The following is a 20728-nucleotide window of genomic DNA, read 5'->3' as shown; positions in this document are numbered from 1 at the left end:
AACTTGTATTTGCATGTGGATTTGAAAATAGTCTGCATATGGGTTTGTGTGGAGGTGTTTTTTTTACAGTTGGATTTGAGTGGGGGGGTGTGTACGCTGCAATCTACCTCACTTCTAATTTCTTATTTTTATGATGATTGGCTAAAAAGACAACAGGGTTAACCAGTGATTGGGTAATGTTTTGTTGGGCGGGTTTTTATTGTGCACAGGTTTCTTAGTAACTAATATTTATGTAATAGAAAATAAAAAAGGACTCATTGTTAATATCTCTGAATCACGGACTTCGAGTCCGAGTCACACAAGGTCGAGTCTGAGTCGAGTCCGAGTCGAGTCCGAGTCTTTTGTGGCCTTTACTCGAGTCCGAGCCATGAAAAATGCGACTCGAGTTGGTTTTGAGGGACATTTTCGTGCAGTTATCCCAAGAACAGAGACAACATCATGACTATTTTGATTTATATTTTTAAAACGTTAAATGGCCTCTATCTATTTATCTATCTATTGAATGAAAAGCTTTATTGACTAGACATACATGGTAATAAGAGAAAGGACAAGATAGTTATATAAACAACTGAAAGAAGGTCTTTATAATACATGACGAACAGGAGCATAAAGTCACCTGGGGTACTTCTGCACACGCTGTGCCTTATCTTGTCAACCTAGGGTGCTGCATTTTGGTACTGTTCAAGAACAAGCGAACAATGCAGTAAAGATGAAATGCTCATAAAGGATTCCTGGAAAGCTGGCATATTCCCCTGTAGACCTGTCTTGATTTCACAGAACCAGGATATACGTGAGATTGGGTTAAATTATATAAGAAGGAGAGTAATTGTCAGGGTTCTTTAGTAGTACAAATTCTGGCCCATTTGTACACAGATTATATTTTTGTTAGTCTGCTGCAAATAATTCCTAAGCTTGCCAGCTGTGAATAATTTCCACGCTCACTGTGAAGCTGTGGAAATTGTGGAAAGAAGATTAAACTCACAAATGTCACAGTTACAAGTGAGTTATTTTTGTCCATCTCATGGGATCTAAGCAATTTAAAATCAGTGTGCCCTTTTACAGCTTACATCTAACACTATAAGTAACAATAATTCTAATAACAGGGAATAACAATAATAATAATAATAATAATAATAATAATAATAATAATAATAATAATAATAATAATAATAACAAACTGATTTCAGCAAAGGTTAAGTAGTATGTATAAAGGGGAAATTGAGCAATTATAATTGTTTTCTGAATCCATTATTTGGTTGATGCACAGAAAAACAATCTCCCCACATATACTATAACAGCAAATAATTAAATAGCTATTGAGTTCGCATCTGAAGGACAAACAACACCAACCCAAGCCAGCAGGTCTCAGTTGTGTCTCCTGTGACTGCAATCGAGCAAAAACCATCAATTTATTGCAACATATACTCAGGACAGCACATAAAAACTAGAATTTACTAGCCCAAAGTTTGAGAATGTAACCAAAATTAGAAGATCCCTTACAAGTGGCATGGTAGTGTGTGCCCATGCAAGTATCTCAGTGCAGTCAATGTAGTGACTGCATTGACCAACACGTCCATCAATTCAGACTCCCAGGTATTTCCTGGCATGGCAACATTTGCAGAAAAACCACAAACAGAAGGAAGAAATACAGCTGTAAGTGCCTTATGACCGATACCCGTTAACGTGAGCAACACTATCACGAACAACGGACCCAAAACTGTTCCAAATCACAAACCTTCAAAATCTGTTTTCACTCCTAATTTATTCAGTGTATTAAACTTTATTCAGTTCATGAAACATTATCACAGAGCTGAAAAGTTGAATCCGCTACGTTACTGTTTCTTATGCCTTTGCTTTGGGTCAATCCCTAGGCATGAGTTGGGATTCTAATCAGGAGCTCATCAGTAGAAATACATGAAGCAGGCCTTGTCTTAAAAAACAGTATCCTTGATAATCTGGGAAGAGCCTTAATTGCAGGTTGGAGCAATTAAATGATTCTTTTGAGTTGTTTCTTACTACTTTCACAATCTTAAAATGATTTTATTAATTTCAGAAAAATGAGGGCAAACTTTGCACTTGCTTCAAAATGGGGCCCTTAGTGTTCTTAATAAATGGATATCTTTAAAATCAGACACCTTTTCTGGAAATCAGGCCTGCCTCAAAATAACAGCAAAGCAGTTCTACTGATATTAGGCACACAAAAATAAGAAACAGAACCATCAATTTACATCTGTTTCATTGTTTATAAAAATATACCCACAATTTTATTTTTATGTTTGTGCTACTAAAATATCCAAGCTAATGTCTTATTCAGCTGTTCTGCTAAGAAATAAATAAGACAATAAATAGCAGCATCATACTTACAGTAGCTGCATGAGGCTTAATACCCTTGCAAAATGAATTATGCTGGTATTTCCTTAAAGGGCAACCCATTGGACAAAAATCAGTATGCCCAGGAAGTCTATTCAGATGTTCCATGCTTCAGCGTGAATGAAAAGGTGTTGGAATGTGCCCACTAGTTCTAAAAATGCTCTCTGAAAAGCACACTGGTAGCTGTAAAGACCAAATATTTGCTGGCCAAATTTATTTTAGATTTTATTTACTTTGACGTTGCTTTTTCAGGTATGCTTTTTCACGTGCATCACGTTTCATATCTACACTGCGCAAGCTTCCACAATGTTCAAACCATGGGCAACAAATATGCACTGAGTTTAATAAACTATTGGCAAGGAAAAGTAAAATATTAGCTTTAAGTCCAAAAATGTACATTTGATAAAAATGTAGTCATTTAACTTAAAACTTTTTTTTTTCCCCCCATTAAATAGTCCACTTATCTGAAAATGTGTTCATGGTTTATTATGCAGTCTTGAGGGATTGCTGGAGTGTACATGCTGTTAAATGATGCTTATGTGGATTAAATTGTTTTTTTTTTTTAATTTTTTTTTTTAATATACATTTCTATAACGGAAATATTTATACATTATTTCTGTCAACCAAAAAAACTGCCTACATATTGACTCAGTAACAAACTGAAAATGTTTAGCAAACATATAGGGCATTTCATTATATTGAATCTTAAAAAGCATTGTTTTTAAGAATATACAAATATGAACAACAACAACTAAAGTTGACTCCATACACACTGTGTTCATATGCATAACACATTGAGGATTGAGGAGGGAAAACGTTTATTAATTTGATAGTTTCAGAAATGTAAAGAAACACATTTTTCAAAACTTGAACTATAAATAAAAGCTGGCAGCTGTTTCTCTTTTCAACAATACTGCTGATGCAAACTGAATCTCCCAATTTAACAATCTTAACACAAACACACTTTCCCTCAAACAAACAAAAACATATTTACTCAATAATTAATAGGTGTAAGATGGTTTTACAAATGTAGACACTTTTATAAATTTAATTTTTGATTTTTTAAGACAAGAATGCAAACGACAGCAGGACACCCCAAAATCTACGTCCCAGTGACAACGAGGACTGGTAATGATTACATGGCTAACTCTAATCCAGTGATTGCCAATCTATGGACCACTTGTGGTCTGTGAGTAAAGTCCAGGTGGTCCATAGACAACTCCCATAATTCGGTTACACAGTTCTAAGCAACACAACAAACCACATGATTGTGTAACACGATCATACTGAAGTGTCATTCTAGGCCCATGATCGGGTAAACACGATGCAAAAACAACTTCTTCATGTCACTGACTTGCTGGGCCACCATAATCTGTAGTACAGCTTGTTAATGCATATCACTGGATAGGGGAGGAATTAAATTTCACTGCCTGCTTGTGTGACGTCACTGAGACAAGTATTTAATTTTAAATATATACCACCATTAACTGAAACATCTTTATGTGAAACAAATACAAACTAAATACTGTAACTGTTACACATTATGAAGGCACTTTTTTTTTTTTTTTAGCCAGCATTATTTAAAAACAAAGAAATCTACACCTGTCATTCACATAAATGCACATCTTTCTAACACATGCTCATTCTACTGCTTGTGTTCACTGTTCAGGAAAAAAAAATGTAGTGATGGAGTGACAAAAATGACTACAAAAGATTTAGAAGTGAGTAGTTTTTCGAGATTTACGAGTATTTACAGTATAATCGTAAATCTTGAAAAACTACTCACTTCTAAATCTTTTGTAGTCATTTTTGTATTACTTTAGTATAAATACATGTTAATTTGAATTCAAATGTTGCTTTTTTCTGACTTTACGTGACCGAAAAGACACACATTTGCCTGTTTTCCCATTGGAAATAATGATATTTTGAAATATCACTGTCCTGGTCACAAAAGCAAAGTTTGTGGGGAATAATAGCCATTTTCTATACTTTTGAGGCATAAGCAATTAGGAAATAACACTTACTATCCAGGAACAAAAAAAATAATAATTTGTTACACGGTGTAATGTATTACTTATTTAAAAAAAAAAAAAAAAATCTAAAAAACATAATACCCAACTAACCCAAACCGTTTCTCTCTTTAATTACAAAATGTTCCTGTTTCAAATTCTCTTTACAGTTTTTCCTACATAATTTCTTTATTTCTAGAATTATATACATTGCTAGGAACTATGCTAAGTATCTCTCTCTCTCTATAGTAGGCTGAAGAGGGTTAATGCAGTAACACAAGTAGGCATGAATGTCATTCGCATCCTGGCTCTTGTACTTAAATATAAAACTCATGAAAGCGATCATGCATTTCTGGTAAATAAGTTAAATCAAACCTGCATCCCACACAGTGTTATGTAAAACCTGTATACTGAGAAAAAAAAGGTTTAAACATTTTCACTGCATGTTTTATTCTTCTATGATCATTGTCACAAATATTTATGAGAAATGTGAGTAACTGGTGAGTAATTACTGTAACTTGAGGATAAAAAATATGAATGCCAATATTAATGACGACTCTGTTAGGTAAAAGGCAAATTGTTTTCTGAAAAAGTGAAAAGCTAAATTGGGCACCGGGAATGCTGAATGACCTAATACCATTACAGTAGTTCTGAATAAACACACAATACTCAGAGTTGCTTAAACAGGATCACTAGCGTCAATGCCTGCATTTTAACTTAAGAATGAACTGCAGTTCTTTCTGCTGGTTCAGCAACAGGTTCACTATCTGAAATGGTTGACAACACTGGCACATTTCTCTTCCACGTTTGTTTGGTGCAATACCAACAAATAAATATGAATTCTAACCATGGGTACAGGATGTACTATGTTCCAAGGATGTATTACAATGTGATGTATCACATAAGATATTCTAGTCAATCACATTTACAGAAAAACGATACCAGCAATAGTAGTATGGTAGCAACAGCATAAGAAAGCATAAAAACAAATAATTCATAACAGAGCTCATGTTGTGGGTGATGTAAGGATACATGCAAAGTGATTTGTGGGTGCAAACCCCCCATAATGCTGCTGTAAATTGTGTTTTGCAGCTCTAAAGTCTGACTTTACCGATCGCTAAAGATGTGGCGTATGTAAAGAATGGTGTGCACCTGACGTTCTGCACCCACTATTAAGTTTGCACTTTGTCATCATAAATCCACTAAAATGAATGTAATAAACCTTTTGTTTACCGGCTACTGGATTAATACAATCAATAGCATGCTGCTGCCACCACCTTTGTTTAACCAGAGTGTCCAGAATCAATTAATATTAGTTTACTATAAAGGAGGAGAGAATGTGTGAAAGTCACGGCACAAAGACAGCAAGAGCATCAACTCAGGGCAAATAGTTTATTAATACACATTAGCAATCTCAAAACCATTTCAACAGGCATATCATCCTCCCAGTGTGCTGGATAAGAGAAGGGGGCAGATACACCCACTGCAAACTTTTACCAGTGTAAGGAAAATAACTTAATAACCACAAATCATATGACATGCACATACTATTCAAATACAGTGATACCTTACAATAACAAGTGAAATTAACAATACACAAAGCACAGCAAACTCAAATATACAAAGACAATCCCCCACCAAAGGTTGACGTGTTGTGTCTGCCCCTTACAGATCCACACACAGGTTCAGTAATATAGTAATTTAAAGTTTACACAATGTAGTTAAGATCAGTAATACACCCAGGTTACAAAGTATAAAATACAACATTATTGCAGTTTTAAAAGACAGCACTTTCCTTGAATTACAACTCCAAGTCAGCCCCCTCACAGACTCATAATCTCTAGTGCTCAAACAGAGCTTTCCCCAGTCCAGGCACCCTATTTGCTCGCTGCACGTTCTCTTTTTAAAACTAAATTGGCAGCCTGTAATTGCCAGAACCTGCCTCAGTGCTAATTAATTAATTAACAGGTATATGTGTAAGTGTTGATGGGGCTGCCAAGCAAAGTCAATCACATTATATTGAAATGCATTCAAATGAAGAAAAGAGTACGGGCATAGGTAGGATCTGGATACTAAGCGGGTGCAAACATTATAATGTGATGTAAGGATTTTCCCTTGCACTTAGGCAATTGTTGACCCTCCAAAAACTTTATACCTCTTCTTACAAAGTGCAAACCATTGCAGAAGCGAGTAATTAAGAGCTGTATAAAAGCACACACCTGCAGAGGCCTGTCATTGACTTCAGGATGGCTGCTGTGGTTCACTTCCTGATGCAGCGACACTTGGCTCTTATTGAGGAGAGGGAGGAAGAAGACCCTGCATATTCAATCCCAGGGTCACTTGTTTGGGATGCCAGAGGATGCGGTGCTAAAGCATTATTGTCTCACTCCGCAGGTCATCCCAGACCTAATAGCTGAATTAAGGGATGAGCTAGACCCTCGTGTCAATCTAGGGACTGCTATCCCTGCACATGTGAAAGTGCTGTGTTCTCTGCACTACTTAGCCTATGGTTCCTTTCAGACCACAGTTGGAATGTCTGGAGAGAAAGCCCAAACCACCTTGTCCAGAGTGCTAGGCACATTTTTGGATGCCATGCTGAAAAGGGAAGGCCAATACATATCATTTCCTAAGGATACTCGCATAACTGACGTTGGCTGAGGCTTTTCCACACAACTCCTTTTCATGCTGAGTGACCTTAGCCATAAGGACTCCCAGCTCCTTCTCAGGAAACATATTTTTTTCCCTATGCGCCTAGAGGACTTTGCTGCCCTTCTTCTGCCCTTCTCTGTAGTTTTAACTCTGCTGTTGTGGCCACTAAATAGACCGACGCACTCACCTCATTATCATAACTGCGGATCATGATTTGTGTATCTTGAGTAATTTGCATTGCTCTTAAGCTTACATAGGCGTAGTGCAAAATAATTGCCTGGCTGCAATGCAATTGTAATTTTGCATCTGCAATTATTTGCACTGAGCCTATACTTACATCAACCCCCATATGTTTTATTTTTAATATATACTTTATATCATGAGTGAATGGATATGAAAACAAATTGGAACACATTTTAAATAATAGTCAAAATGGGATATTGCGGAGTTAGGTAACCCAATTCCATCCATAGGTTTTTCATGCTTAAATAAATTATACAGTTGGTTATGTATTCTTTAAATCATGTGGAAAATGTGTCTAAAACCATAAATATTAAACTGAACTCCCCTATGAAAAATAATGAAATTATATAAACAGCTACAAATTAATTTAGACTTGCATGGCACGTTTAAAGTAAAACTATGAATTTAGTTATTTTTTCATTTCTCTGATTTTATATGAAACATGTACCCACATCCAGTATCAAATAAAGAAACTTCAAAATCATATCAACACTTTAGGACACCCTGGCGATAACGACTCTGCATCAACATACTGTAAAGTGTTTCAGCCAATCAAAGTGCTGCATCACCGTTTCCCTTCCTAAAAATGAATAAACACAGCGTGACGCATCGAGACACAACAGCAAGTACAGTGACAGCTGCCAATTTTTTTTAACATTGTGACAAAACAAGCAGTTAAAAAAATAAAACACCAATAATAATAATAATAATAATAATAATAATAATAATAATAATAATAATAATAATAATAATAATCACAACTTGTAATTATGTGTTAATGACAGGAAATGTATTATTCATTTTAATATAAGATACTGAAACATGTATAAATGTGCACTTACTGTGCTCAATCCTGGAAAAACAGCAGAATTCAGATCATGCAGTACTATTGTAACATTCAGTGCTGCCAATGTATTTTTTTCCTCTGACATTCTGGGTCATTAGAGGAAAGATTTTCGCTCTTTTTCAAGGCTTCAACCAAACTCCGTATCTGCTTCTGTTTGCTCATTACTACCACGAAATAAACAGTACAGGCAGTCCTCACACTTACGACACAATTAGCTCCTGAAAGTCGCGTTGTAAGTCGAAGCTCATTTTTCCATAGGAACAATGTTATAAATTGCGGTTACGTTCCTGACTCTTCGGCCAGATAATTATTTAACTCTTTACACTCAGCCCGGTGGTTACACACATATTACTCGGACACCTATCTGCCTTGTTTAAAAGTAGAGACTTGGGGCTTTCCAATGACATATTCAGTGTGAGTATGAGGAACACCTAGCAGGAAATACGATGGCCTGAGTTTAAGCCCCTCATCATGTGACAGAGTTCACAGTTTAGGTTTAGTTTTGAGTCAATTGCTCTTATCAGTCATTGTTAAGGGCAAATAGATTTAAAAAAAAAAAAAAAGTTACATGCGTAAAAAAACGACCACGCAGGTAGTGCAGTTCGGACACCGATCATACGCACATGACGCATAGCTCAAGTCTCGCCGTGTCGTAAATGCCATATCAATGTCGTAAAGTCGAAGCAGGGTAATAATGCAAAGGCTTCGTAATCCTATAAACTTAAAATGTCCGTTACACTTCAACCGATCGCACAAGATTATATGCGAGTCCACACTTATATAGTCAATAGTTTGCAGAGCAATGGTACACACAGTGCGTACGGTTGCGGCCGCCAGTGGTATGTGACTACATATAGTGCCGTCCAACAGAAAATAAGGGGTACCAATGCAGATTTCTTTAGAAAACACTGAGATCCACACCTTGTTTTATTGAGTCGAAAAAAATTGAAGAAAACGACTGCCGCTACGACAATGGCATTATGTTCATGACTCGTATGTTCATGATGCCTTATAGCAACCTCCACTTTCTATAAGGAATAAAAATGACAAATGCAAAATCAATTTCCTGCAATTCTTTTCACAAATGCTAAAAATGTCAAATTGTGCAATAAAAAGGCACATGTATTCCCCCCAAAAAATAGATTTCAATTTAGTTGTTTCCCTCTGTTTCTGTATATTTTAGATAACGCTGTTCATTAGAGCATACCGTGCTCTCCCTTGTTGTTTCACAATTTGAAAATAAGTAAGCTTATGTTCACTGTAAATGGTACAATGTTCTGCACTTTATTATGTAAAGCCCCCTCCCTAATTCACAAGTCATAGAAAGGAACAACAAGGCACTGAATAATATGGAGCATGCAGGTAAATGGCGTTTACCCACTTTGAATTTGGACAATGTAGAGTTCACCCACTTTTCATATAAAGGATACAGAGTTACTCATTTCTATTCTCCTGTGATATGCAAATACTAGGTTAAAGACAAGATATTTTAACAGTGAGCAAACGTGTTGTGTTGATGCAGGCAAAACTGACAGCTGTGAGCTCAGTCAGAACTGTGACACAAACAGGGGGGCGTGGCAACTGGACTGTGACTTCTGTTTGTGTGTGTGTGTGTGTGTGTGTGTGAGTGTGAGTGTTCTGTGATTGGCTGTTTATGTTCTGTTAGTGTTCTGTTGTTAGGCACACTGGACCTGCTAGTAAACTTCATCCTAGTGCGCAAAAGGACCCTCACAGAACGGTTCACGTGAAGCACACCATCAGGTCTGAACAGCACCTGAGAGGACTGTTGGACTGTATGGGGGGGGGGGGGGGGGGGGTGGCTGCTGACCATTAACAATCTGTTCATGTTCAGTTTATCTGTTGAATCTATCTTTTCAACTCCACCAGATAGGGACATTTACCCAATTTTTTATTTACCATTACACCACTGGGAGCATGACTAGGAATGCAATGCTTTCTTGCATTTCAAATTTGTAGGCAGGTTTCCAATTACGTTTCTATACTACAGAGCACACTGAAATGTAAGCCATAAAAACAAAATCAATATTCATCCTATGCCATGGTATGTTCCATTTGTGGCCTACATTTGTTCAATTCAGTGCTGTGTGTGAAGTTCTGCATTAATTCAAACCATGGGGTGGAGCTACAAATACAGGTATATACTTCCTATAGTTTTGATATACAGTAAGAACAAACATAGATATTATACCTCTGAGTATCAGTGTGTGTTTGTTATAACAGTAGGTTCATTTCCTATATCACTATCACATGCATGGGCAACTTATAGCTATTGAAAGCTATATGTAGGTATAAACAAGCAAGGCCACTTTAATAAACAAATTGTTGTTTTTCTGGCTCTAATGTTAATGGTCTGTTGTTTTTGTTACTAAGCAGCAAATTGTTGGCAATTTCAATGAGCACTAGCACAATGAGTCAAGTGAGAACAGCTGCCTCCTCAGTGCACATTGGTTCTGCCAAGTCGAGGTGTCATGTTTGTTAATTACAAGACAAGGCAATGCAGGTAAACCAAAGCATGACTCAGAGTCTGAGTTCAAATTGAACAAAGGCTCAAAACATGCACCATAAAAGGAATATGTTAAGAACACTGAAAAAAAAAAAAAAAAAAAAAAAAAACAGACTATTAAATACAACAGACTCCCCCTATTATAACTAACAAAGCAGAATTGCCTCAAACTGGTTCTAATAGTGTCTCCAAATTGGATGGGACTGACATAAAGTGATCTTAATGAACAACTTTCAATTTAAAAACTTGTTGCAGCAGAGACCCTCTGCAACCAATAAAACACAATGCCACAGTCCACCTTGGATTGAGAAAGTCGACAGCTGGTCATTATAGTACTGTTATCTTCATGGTCAATGTATAGCATTCAACTCCATTGATTCTTTGTAGTTACACTGCATAATGGAACATAGTTGGTTCTTACTAGGTATGAGTTGCATGGTCAAGATGTAATGAACTTAGATTTTGTAAGGCATTACATATTGTGGTAACAAATAAGAAACAATGGAATAACTGAACATAACCTGGCATGGCAAGTCAAATACTACCTATCAACTTTTGAAAATATGAAATCGGGAGTGGTTCCCCTGCGGCAGCAGGGGGGGGTGAGTTGGGTGGCTAAATTTGTGAACTTGCCTTATGCACTATATGCAAGCGTGCCACAAAGCTCCCGTAGGTCCTAAACCCTGCTAGTTACAGACGAGGATTGCAGTAACTGGCCATGCATTTTGCAGACATTAAAGATTTCAATTCTGAGCCAAATACGAGAGAAAATCTATCCTGGGAGATGTCCGGGAGAAGGGTCCAAAATATGGGAGACTCCCCATAGAGTTGACAGGTCTGCAAATACTACTGAATTAACACTGTGTGAAGCTATACAAGTAGTTAACTGTTCGGAAATGACAGTAAATACAATTGAACTATGAGCATATTAATTAACATAATAAACCTTTCATACCAATTCTTACGGTAACTTTAATATAGGACACTTTGCAATCTAATCCCCCATCCCTCACTTAACCAATTTAAAAAAAATAATAAATACAAAATCTACACAAATGATAATGCAGTGCTTCCTTTCAATTGTCCAGGCAGGTATGGTGACAAACAGAATAAATAATATTATTTAAAAAAAAAAAAAAAAAAATAGTTTCACTCTACGCAATGCATTGCTTTGCTCTGAAACACTATTGAAAGTGCAAGGTTGTTATTGGCTTTGCATTTTTATTGGCATTTTTTTTAGTATGCAACATAATGCAAAACTGAGAATTATTCCCTGCAATGAAGACAGCATGTTAAACTAACCATGTATTAACAATGTAAAACTATAAATGAGCTTTACAGCAAATAACGTTTTAATAAAAAAAAAATATACACACATATTTAAACAGAAATCTTTTTTTTTCAGTGTGCAGAACATTGGGAGGTTAATAATGATTATAACAACAAAAATAAAATACATAATTCTTAATTTTTTTTCTCATTTTGATATATTGCCATTGAGATACAATGCATTTAAAAAAATCACCTCTCACTGTGCATGGAAGATCTGGTTTTCTATATCTCTATTTCTTTCATGATAAAAAAGATAAATATAAAACTGTCAAAATTTATAAATGTTCAAGAAATGTGTAAACATGGTCTATCCAATAATGTAAAAATGTCCCTAAAGGGGAAACCCAAACATACAGATCAATAAAAAGTACTGAATGGATGTACAAACCTGAGTCCATAGAGCACGGATCCATCAGGGTGCAGCCGGATCATTCTGTTTTTTACAGTGACGCCGTGCACAAACGATTTCTTGTCATTGAGGAAGTAGGTATCAGGCACCCACAGCTGATCTGCCACTCTGTTGTCTAGTGTCAGGTTGAGAGGTATTCCAGAGTAGGAAAGCCGTTTGTCCCTCCAGTACTGTTGAAAGTACATTGTGAGAGTATAATCCTGGTGAAAGAAAAATAAGTGCAAAGAATATAGATGGAATTAGAATGCTGATTAAATCACATAATTCTTTTTTTCTGAATAAAAGGGCATATTTAAAATGGAATGTTCACTTAACCTCCGACATAGAGTGAAAGAATCCAAAACCAGATATAAAGTAGCCTACATCATTACTTTAATTGATTAATTGCATGGCTGCAGTATTGATTTCTGCCATCTCCCAACCATTTCCGTTATCAGGAAAGAATAACAAATATATAATACTGCTGGAGTCTGTTCCAAAGATTGCTAAGGCTACCTATCAATCGTCAACTGCCACTTTTCAATCAAGCCTTTCTATAAAAAAAAAAACGATTTTATACAACTACAGTATAGGGTGGGAAGGGTTGATTCAAGAACAATAAACAGAATGTATGCAAATTCTGAGTTGCATGTGCAAAGTGAATTTGAAAAACTGCCTACAGAGCAGAGTACCTATGTTTTCTCTCCTGTAAACAATTTTCAAGGCTTGTTTTGTAAATGTAGCACAAACATTTGGGATTGTGCCGTCCCCTTCATGTTGTGATTTTGAAGGGCGTTTGAGATGGGAAGCTGGCAGAAGAAAGGTTTCTGTTTATTACCATAGCACCGTTGTTATATTTATAAACAATTATTATTTTTCTAATACATAAGTCCAGTCTTTTGCAATATACAGCTTATTTACAATTTATATGGGAACTGTGATTTGGAACATGGTTTTATTAATTTTAGTGCTGTTGTGAAAAATATAGATATGTTAAAAAAAAATACTGTAAATGTTGTACATACAGCTAAGCATACTGTATGCATCACAGTTCATAATTCCCAAAGGAATTCAGTGTTTTAAACTTGAATATTTAATATTATTATTATTATTATTACAATGTCATTATTCTTTCTATTAATGCCAGGGGTATTCATAATTTAATGGAAAAAAAGCAGTATTTTTGGTTTGTAGAAAAATTAATGCTAATTTTTATTTTATTCAAGAAACACACACATGCTGTTTGGATTCTGAAATCTGGAGAAACCAATGGGGAAATGATATTTGGTTATTTTTTGGTAGCAACTGTTCAGCAGGGGTAGCTGTTTTGAAAGGGAATTTTAAAGGGAAAATTCAAAACAGTAAGGTTCGTCATTTTGGTCGGTGGGTAATTTTAACAGTTGAAATTAATCAACCGTTTATATTAGGAAATGTGTATGCAACAAATAGTAAGTTAAGATACAAAATTTTATTTAAAAACATTGAAGAAGAGATTAATTAAATATTCAATACATTTCCTGATGCTAATACAATTTGGGGCGATGATTTTAACACAGCTCCTAATGAGAATTTGGATAGAAACCCCTCCCTAACCCCCACAAAAAACAAAGAAAAGTACCTATAGCAGAGTCCCTTGAAATAAATAATTTATGTTTGGGATTTGGGATTAGGAATCATTGTTATTTAGAGATGCAAAAACCAGTTAATATCTGGATCTTTGGAAAACAGGGTCACTGAATTGCTTATTGAACCGTTTGCTCTCACAGATCAGAAAGCAATATATTTAACAATGAATCTGTCTGGTTCCACTTTTATTAAAATTTATAAAAGTTACTGGAAGTTTAATAAAACATTGTTAGAAGATAGTAAATTTAGGAGTGAAATTTATTATAAATTATTGTTGGAGACAAGCTAATTTGTTGAAAATATTTGGGAAGTATTGGAAGCTTATGAAGTTTACGATAAAACTAGCAGCCATGAAAAGGGGAAAAGAGATAGCTAACAGTAAAAAAAAAACTTAAAGAAAACAATATTATTAAGGATATTTTTGATCTTCCTGAAAGGCAGGGCATGAGCCCTCAAAAGAGACAACAAATATTATTATTACAATTAGAATTAGACAAAATATATTAGAAGAAAGCTAAAGGGGCATTTCTGAGCGCTAGAAGAAAATGGATGGAAAAAAGGAGTGGAGAATACTAAATATTTTTTATAATTTGGAAAAAAAGAAATTCTGAATTTACTTCACTTAATAACTTAAATGTTAATGGTACATTTACACAAAATCCAAAAGAGATCTCTAAATAGAATGCTACATTTTACCAAAAACTATATACATCAATACAATTTAGTACACTATGGATGCATATTTAAATTTAATAACAGAAAATGAAAAAACTATAAGTGATGATTTTAAAGAAATATGTGATCAAGAATTAAGTGTTGAGGAAATTAAGGCAAGTATAAATAAGCTTAAAGATAACAAATAGCTTAATTAATGAATTCTACAAGACATTTCAAGACAAACTAATATATATATTTTTTTTTTTTACACTTTTTTGAAGCGATTGAAATAGGAGAATTAGCTCCATCATTAAAGCAAAGTTTAATTTCTTTGATACCCAAACATATAAAGATAATTATCCCATACTATAAAACTGGAGACCAGCAACTTTAATAAATAATGATGGGAAATTCATGGCTTTGATATTTGCAGCCAGTTTAAAGAATGGATTAGACCAAATTATTGATCACAATCTGGCTTTATGCAGGGCAGACATATATGTAATAACATTCGTTTAGTATTGGATTTGATAGACTACAGTGACCTTATTGTTGAAGACAGCTTGGTTTTATTTGTGGATTTTTACAAAGCCCTTGACACTGTTGAACACAAGTTCATATTTAAGACTATACAGTTTTTTTTGGTTTTGGTAAATATTTTCAGAATGTTATTAAGACTATTTCTAATGGATGTACTAGTTCAATTTCAATCCAAATGGAACCTCCCCAGGATTTCATATTGAAAGAGGGATTCAGCAGGGTTGCCCTAACTCTCCTTTCCTCTTTTTGTTCGTCACACAAACTTTGGCTCCTCATATTAATAAAAATACATTCCAAGCGCATATATATATATATATATATATATATATATATATATATATATATATATATATATATATATATATATAGGGAAAAGAATTGAAGATATGTCAATTAGCAGATGATACCACTATCTTTTTGAGAGACAGATGGTAAAAGTTGTAAGGCTATTAAGAGTATAAAGGTGTTTTCTTCTGTATCTGGATTGACTTTAAATATTAATAAATGCGAGTTATTTGCTTAACAAAATTGTGAGTTGAGGGAATTATGTGATATTCCAATTAAAAAAAAAAAAAGTAAGATTTGTAAAGATCAAAAAGAAAGAAGTAGGTTAAACTTTAGAAAAAAATCAAACTAAAAGTAAACTGAATCCCTGGCCGTCGAGGGATATATTTCTATACGGACGTGTTTCACTATCAAAGACAAGGATTATCCAGATCTGTTTATGCATCACTTTCAATTGATGTACCTCATTATGTAATAGAAGAGCTTGATAACGTTTTGTATAATTTCATTTGGAAAAACAAACTACTTTATTTAAAGAAGAATATACTTTGTAACAAAGAAAAAGGTGGTCTTAATGTCTTGGATTTTAAGACTTCAAATATTATTTTTAAAGTAAGTTGGATAAAGAACTATATTAAAAATAAGGATAGTATTTGGAATATTTTCCCTAACTATGTCTTTCAGGGGGTTGGTGGTTTTGAATTCTTACTGTGATGTAATTTTTATAAGCAGGTACTATTAGCTTGGACATTAATATATAAGCATAATTTTCCCCCACATAGATACATAATTTGGAATAGTAAGGATATAATATATAAAAATAAAACTATTTTTTCTAAATTGGTATGATAATAATATTTTGTTGGTGAGTCAATTAATTAAGTGTGGTGTTTTGTAATAGATTAAAGCAGGAAGCAGGCACAGGCAGTATAAATTTCACGTCTTTACTGCTATGTCTTCTTATTCAAGTCCTCTCAGTAGTTTTAAAACATATGGCATGCATATATATATATATATATATATATATATATATATATATATATATATATATATATATATATATATATATATAGTGAAAGATTTCATCAATTTTAAGGTTCGTTGCCCTTTAAAATTGACCCAGACACAGGATTCAAAGTGTTTAATAGCACTTTTGTGCAGTTTTATTAATTACAGAAATCCAAACCAAAATGAACAAAACACAAACAAACACCTAACTCCTTCGGAGCACTGACTACACATTCAAGGTTGACATACATTGCAGAGAAAAAGTTTGTGAACACCAATGATAACTATGGAAAGTCCATAGATTTACCATGATAGCCTTCTTTAATCATATGAGTGTTCATGACTCAACTATCAGAAAAAGACTGAACAAAAATGGTGTTCATGGAAGGATAGCCAGGAGGAAACCACTGCTCTCTAAAAAGAACATTGCTACCCGTCTGAAGTTTGCCAAAGAGCACACAGATGATCCACAAAACTTCTGGAACAATGTTCTGTGGGGACAGATGAGCCAAAGGTAGAACTTTTTGGCCTCAATGTGAAATGTTATGTTTGGCGAAAACCAAACACTGCATTCGAACAGAAGAACCTCATCCCAACCGTCAAGCATGGTGGTGGGAGTGTGATGGTTTGGGGCTGCTTTGCTGCCTCAGGACCTGGATGGCTTGCTTTCATTGACACAACCATGAGTTCTGCATTGTATCAGAAGATTCTAGAGGAGAATGTCAGGCCATCTGACCGTGAGCTGAAGCTGAACCGAATGTGGGTCATGCAGCAAGACAATGATCCTAAACATACAATCAGATCTACAAAAGAATGGCTGCAGAAGAAATTCCACGTTTTAGAATGGCCTAGTCAAAGTCCGGACCTAAACCCCATCGAAATGTTGTGGCAAGACCTGAAGCGAGCTATCCATTCAAGGAAGCCCTCAAATGTCACCGAGTTGAAGCAGTTCTGTAAGGAGGAATGGACCAAAATTCCTCAAAACCAATGTGAGAGACTGACCAACAGTTACAGGAAATGCTTAGTTGAAGTCATTGCTGCTCAAGGGGGGTGCCACCAGTTACTGAATCTAAAGGTTCACATACTTTTCACACATGGATATTGAATGTTGAATCATTTGTGGAAAAATAAATGTTGAAAAAGTATCATGTTTTTGTGCCAATTGTTTAATCAGGTTATCTTTATCTATTATCTATTAAGATCTAATAACATTTTAACTTTGAAATATTTGAAAATCCTAAGGGGTTCACAAACATTTTCTCGGAACTGTGCATATAAAGAGAAGAACAATGAGTTTTTATTTAGTAATTTTATTATACTTGTTATGGTTTTAAACCCCTATTTATAATCAGGACATTGATGGAGTCTAAACTACCAATACAATCTCTCATTAAAATCCACTCTAAAAATGCCTCCTAATTCACCATGTTTCTACCTTCAGCCAAAGCCTTTCTCTCCTGAATCCATATATGAATGGAGCAATATTGCTGAACTGTCTGCGTCTCGCTTTGTTGTTGTTGAAAGATGCTTTGTCTGGTGTAGGTACAAGATTGGTTGTTTTTGTCATTGCAAAGTATTAACTGGCTGGTTTTGGTGGATAATCAAATTAATTTGGACCATTTATGTCTTTGTTTAGTATTTACTGTCCAATAGATGTGAACTACGTTGGAAAATACAGCAAGTCAAAAAGAAAAGACCAGCACTTGCGTGGATTGATTTTAAATTTAATTCATAGTTGGTACTCAGGATGTTTCAGCGGACATCTACCATCATTAGAACCCACTAGAGCTGGAAGCTGATTGGCTGACGGTACTGAATCATTTTCTAATTGACATGTAATACATCTTTGACCTTGTCTCAGGAACTCCTGCCCATAAATTTTTCCACTGATAAGTGGAGTGACTATAGGAAACCATGGGCAAGGGCAGAGAGCTGGCCTCCCCTTAGATGAAACCAAAAAAATAGGTCGAGGCTGAGGAGGAGGAGGCAAATTTTAACTTGCAGCGAGGAGGTAATGGGTCAGGTAAGATTTGAATCCTTTCCCTGACAAATTATGTTGTTAGCGATAAGGTGCTGCTATTTCGATTGACAATTGACTGGTTATCAACACTTAATAAGCTTGATTTGATTGGCTGATTAAAAGTGAGTTCCCTGCCTGGACCACTGCTGCATATCTCTCCAATAATGCATGCAGATGATGCATCTGTGTGCATAAAAAAAGAAAAACAAGAGGGCGAAGCATGTCACCAAACTTTCAGGGCTAAGGCGGTTTGCTCCCATTTGCACTGCAGTTTTCATCAAAATCAGTGGCAAACAAGTTTTGCCCGAGGTTTGGCCCGTCATCAACTTAGTGTTGCTTATTGTTCACTATTAGAAAGGATTTGTAAAATTCATTGTTTTAACAAGTAGCATTTAATGTATAGGAAGGCATGTGAATGAATTTAAGAATTGTGTTAGCAGTCTGCTTTTGGTGATAATAATAAGAAATGCCAGCAACTTTGTAATGTTTCCATCTGATGTCTAAAGCAGGAATCACACCTCCTAGTGTGTTACTGCACCATAAACATGACATTTAAAAAAAATCAGTGAATAAAAAAAATTAACAGTGAATACAAAGTAGTCCACAAACAAGACAGTATTTCTCTATAAAAAAAATGCTATCTATGAAAATAGAAGAACATCATACTTTTTTTTTTTTATTTGATAGATGATGTAGGAAAGATGATCTAAAACCTCCCAAGAATGTAAAGGCTTTAGGGACTTCATTAACAAAATGTAATGTGATGCTAAATTTATGAGAGGCATTGAATGTTTAATAATTGTTGTCACTATCACTGATTAATTTTGTTTACTAGGATATCTCCACAGTACAAGGGTGGATCATTTTTCACAGTACACGTTTCATAAACCATTTATGTGTTCATCAGGGAGCATTTGGAAGAAATATCCTAAACAACAGAATTTCACAAGCTGTCAAATTATTTCCTGACATTTACCCTTCAATGAACAGACATATCATTTTTCACTTGGTGATGTTAATATATAAACACAAAACACACAAGGAAATCAGGAAATGATAAAAGAATAAGAGTTGAAGTCTTTCATGAGGAATCTGAATGTTGCAGTAGACAATGCAGAGAGGGTGGGTTTCCATTCAGTTTAGAAACTCCAGATTCTCTCTCCATTGTTGTGAGAATGTGACGTAGCACGCAAATACCACGCACACTCCTCATGCTATATACAGTATAAAGCTAGCAAAGAACTACTCGGGAAAACAGTTGTTTCGCATTCTCTCTCTTATCTATTTTTAATTATGCAAATATAACAATTTATTATGATATTTGAGGACAATAAAGGAACATTAGGACCCTAAGGTGAAAAGGCTAACATAATTTCCCACTTCAAGTCATTTACAAGGCCAGTTAAAATACAAGTAATCTACACTGTCAACATGTGCTCTGTTGCTGCAAACTATCTGTCAGTTTGGATTCTGGCTGCATGTGACAGCCAGCAGTGTTCAGTGTTTCATTTTAGAAGAGAATAAATTCCAATTAACATTTGGCATCAAGGAATGACAGAAGAAACTCAGGAACTGATAGAAATTCCTGATGCCTGATCTTTCAAAGATCTTTTCCTAGTTTCCTGTGACCTAAAATATAACAATTTTATTTGATGTGATCCATGACTGCTATCCTTTTGCTCCTTAAAATGACTTCATTTTGCACATGCCTCTGTCCCTTCATTTCATATTCACCACATGTCATCAGTTTTTTGTTCCTTTGCCCTGCCGCCTCTGTAGCTCACCAGAGTCCTACTGGATGCAATTCTGAAAATAAACAAGCTGAAAACCTAATTCTATAAAGGTTGAAGGTTTCATTGAATTTTTCATACAGATAAAACATTTAGCTTAGATTTCAACATGTGTCTAAACTAATGCCCTGCAGCTTTCATCACAGTCCTTTCTGATGTTTCTTTAAGATAATATGTGAGTAATGTCAAAGTGGTGAACATATTTTGTTATAAATAACCTTTAAAAAGATAAAGACACGTTGCAGAAGAAAATATGCATGAATGTCTGAGGTAATGTCTTTTTTGACAAAGTCTTTAAAACATTTTTTGATGAAACTATAATAAACAACTCAGACCAGGTATGTGTACCAGGAGTTATAAATTAGTTATTTCCCCTTGTTTCTTGGTGTCATACAGTTTATATATGTTCCACATATTTTAGGTGTAGAATATATGTTTTA

The 20728-nt window shown here is 35.0% G+C and overlaps 1 protein-coding gene across 2 annotated transcripts in view; it reads right to left on the bottom strand.

Annotated features, from left to right (window-relative positions):
- LOC121324204 (gamma-aminobutyric acid receptor subunit beta-1) overlaps nucleotides 1–20728 on the bottom strand; it is a 134772-nt gene that overhangs the window by 63816 nt on the left and 50228 nt on the right. For both annotated transcript variants that reach the window (XM_041265812.1, XM_041265822.1), the window contains exon 4: nucleotides 12363–12583. In XM_041265812.1, coding sequence (XP_041121746.1) covers nucleotides 12363–12583 — 221 coding nt within the window. The remainder of the gene's footprint in view (nucleotides 1–12362; nucleotides 12584–20728) is intronic.

Source organism: Polyodon spathula, chromosome 1 (assembly GCF_017654505.1).
Source record: "Polyodon spathula isolate WHYD16114869_AA chromosome 1, ASM1765450v1, whole genome shotgun sequence".
Lineage (NCBI taxonomy): Eukaryota > Metazoa > Chordata > Actinopteri > Acipenseriformes > Polyodontidae > Polyodon > Polyodon spathula.
This window is presented reverse-complemented; position numbering and strand designations above follow the sequence as displayed.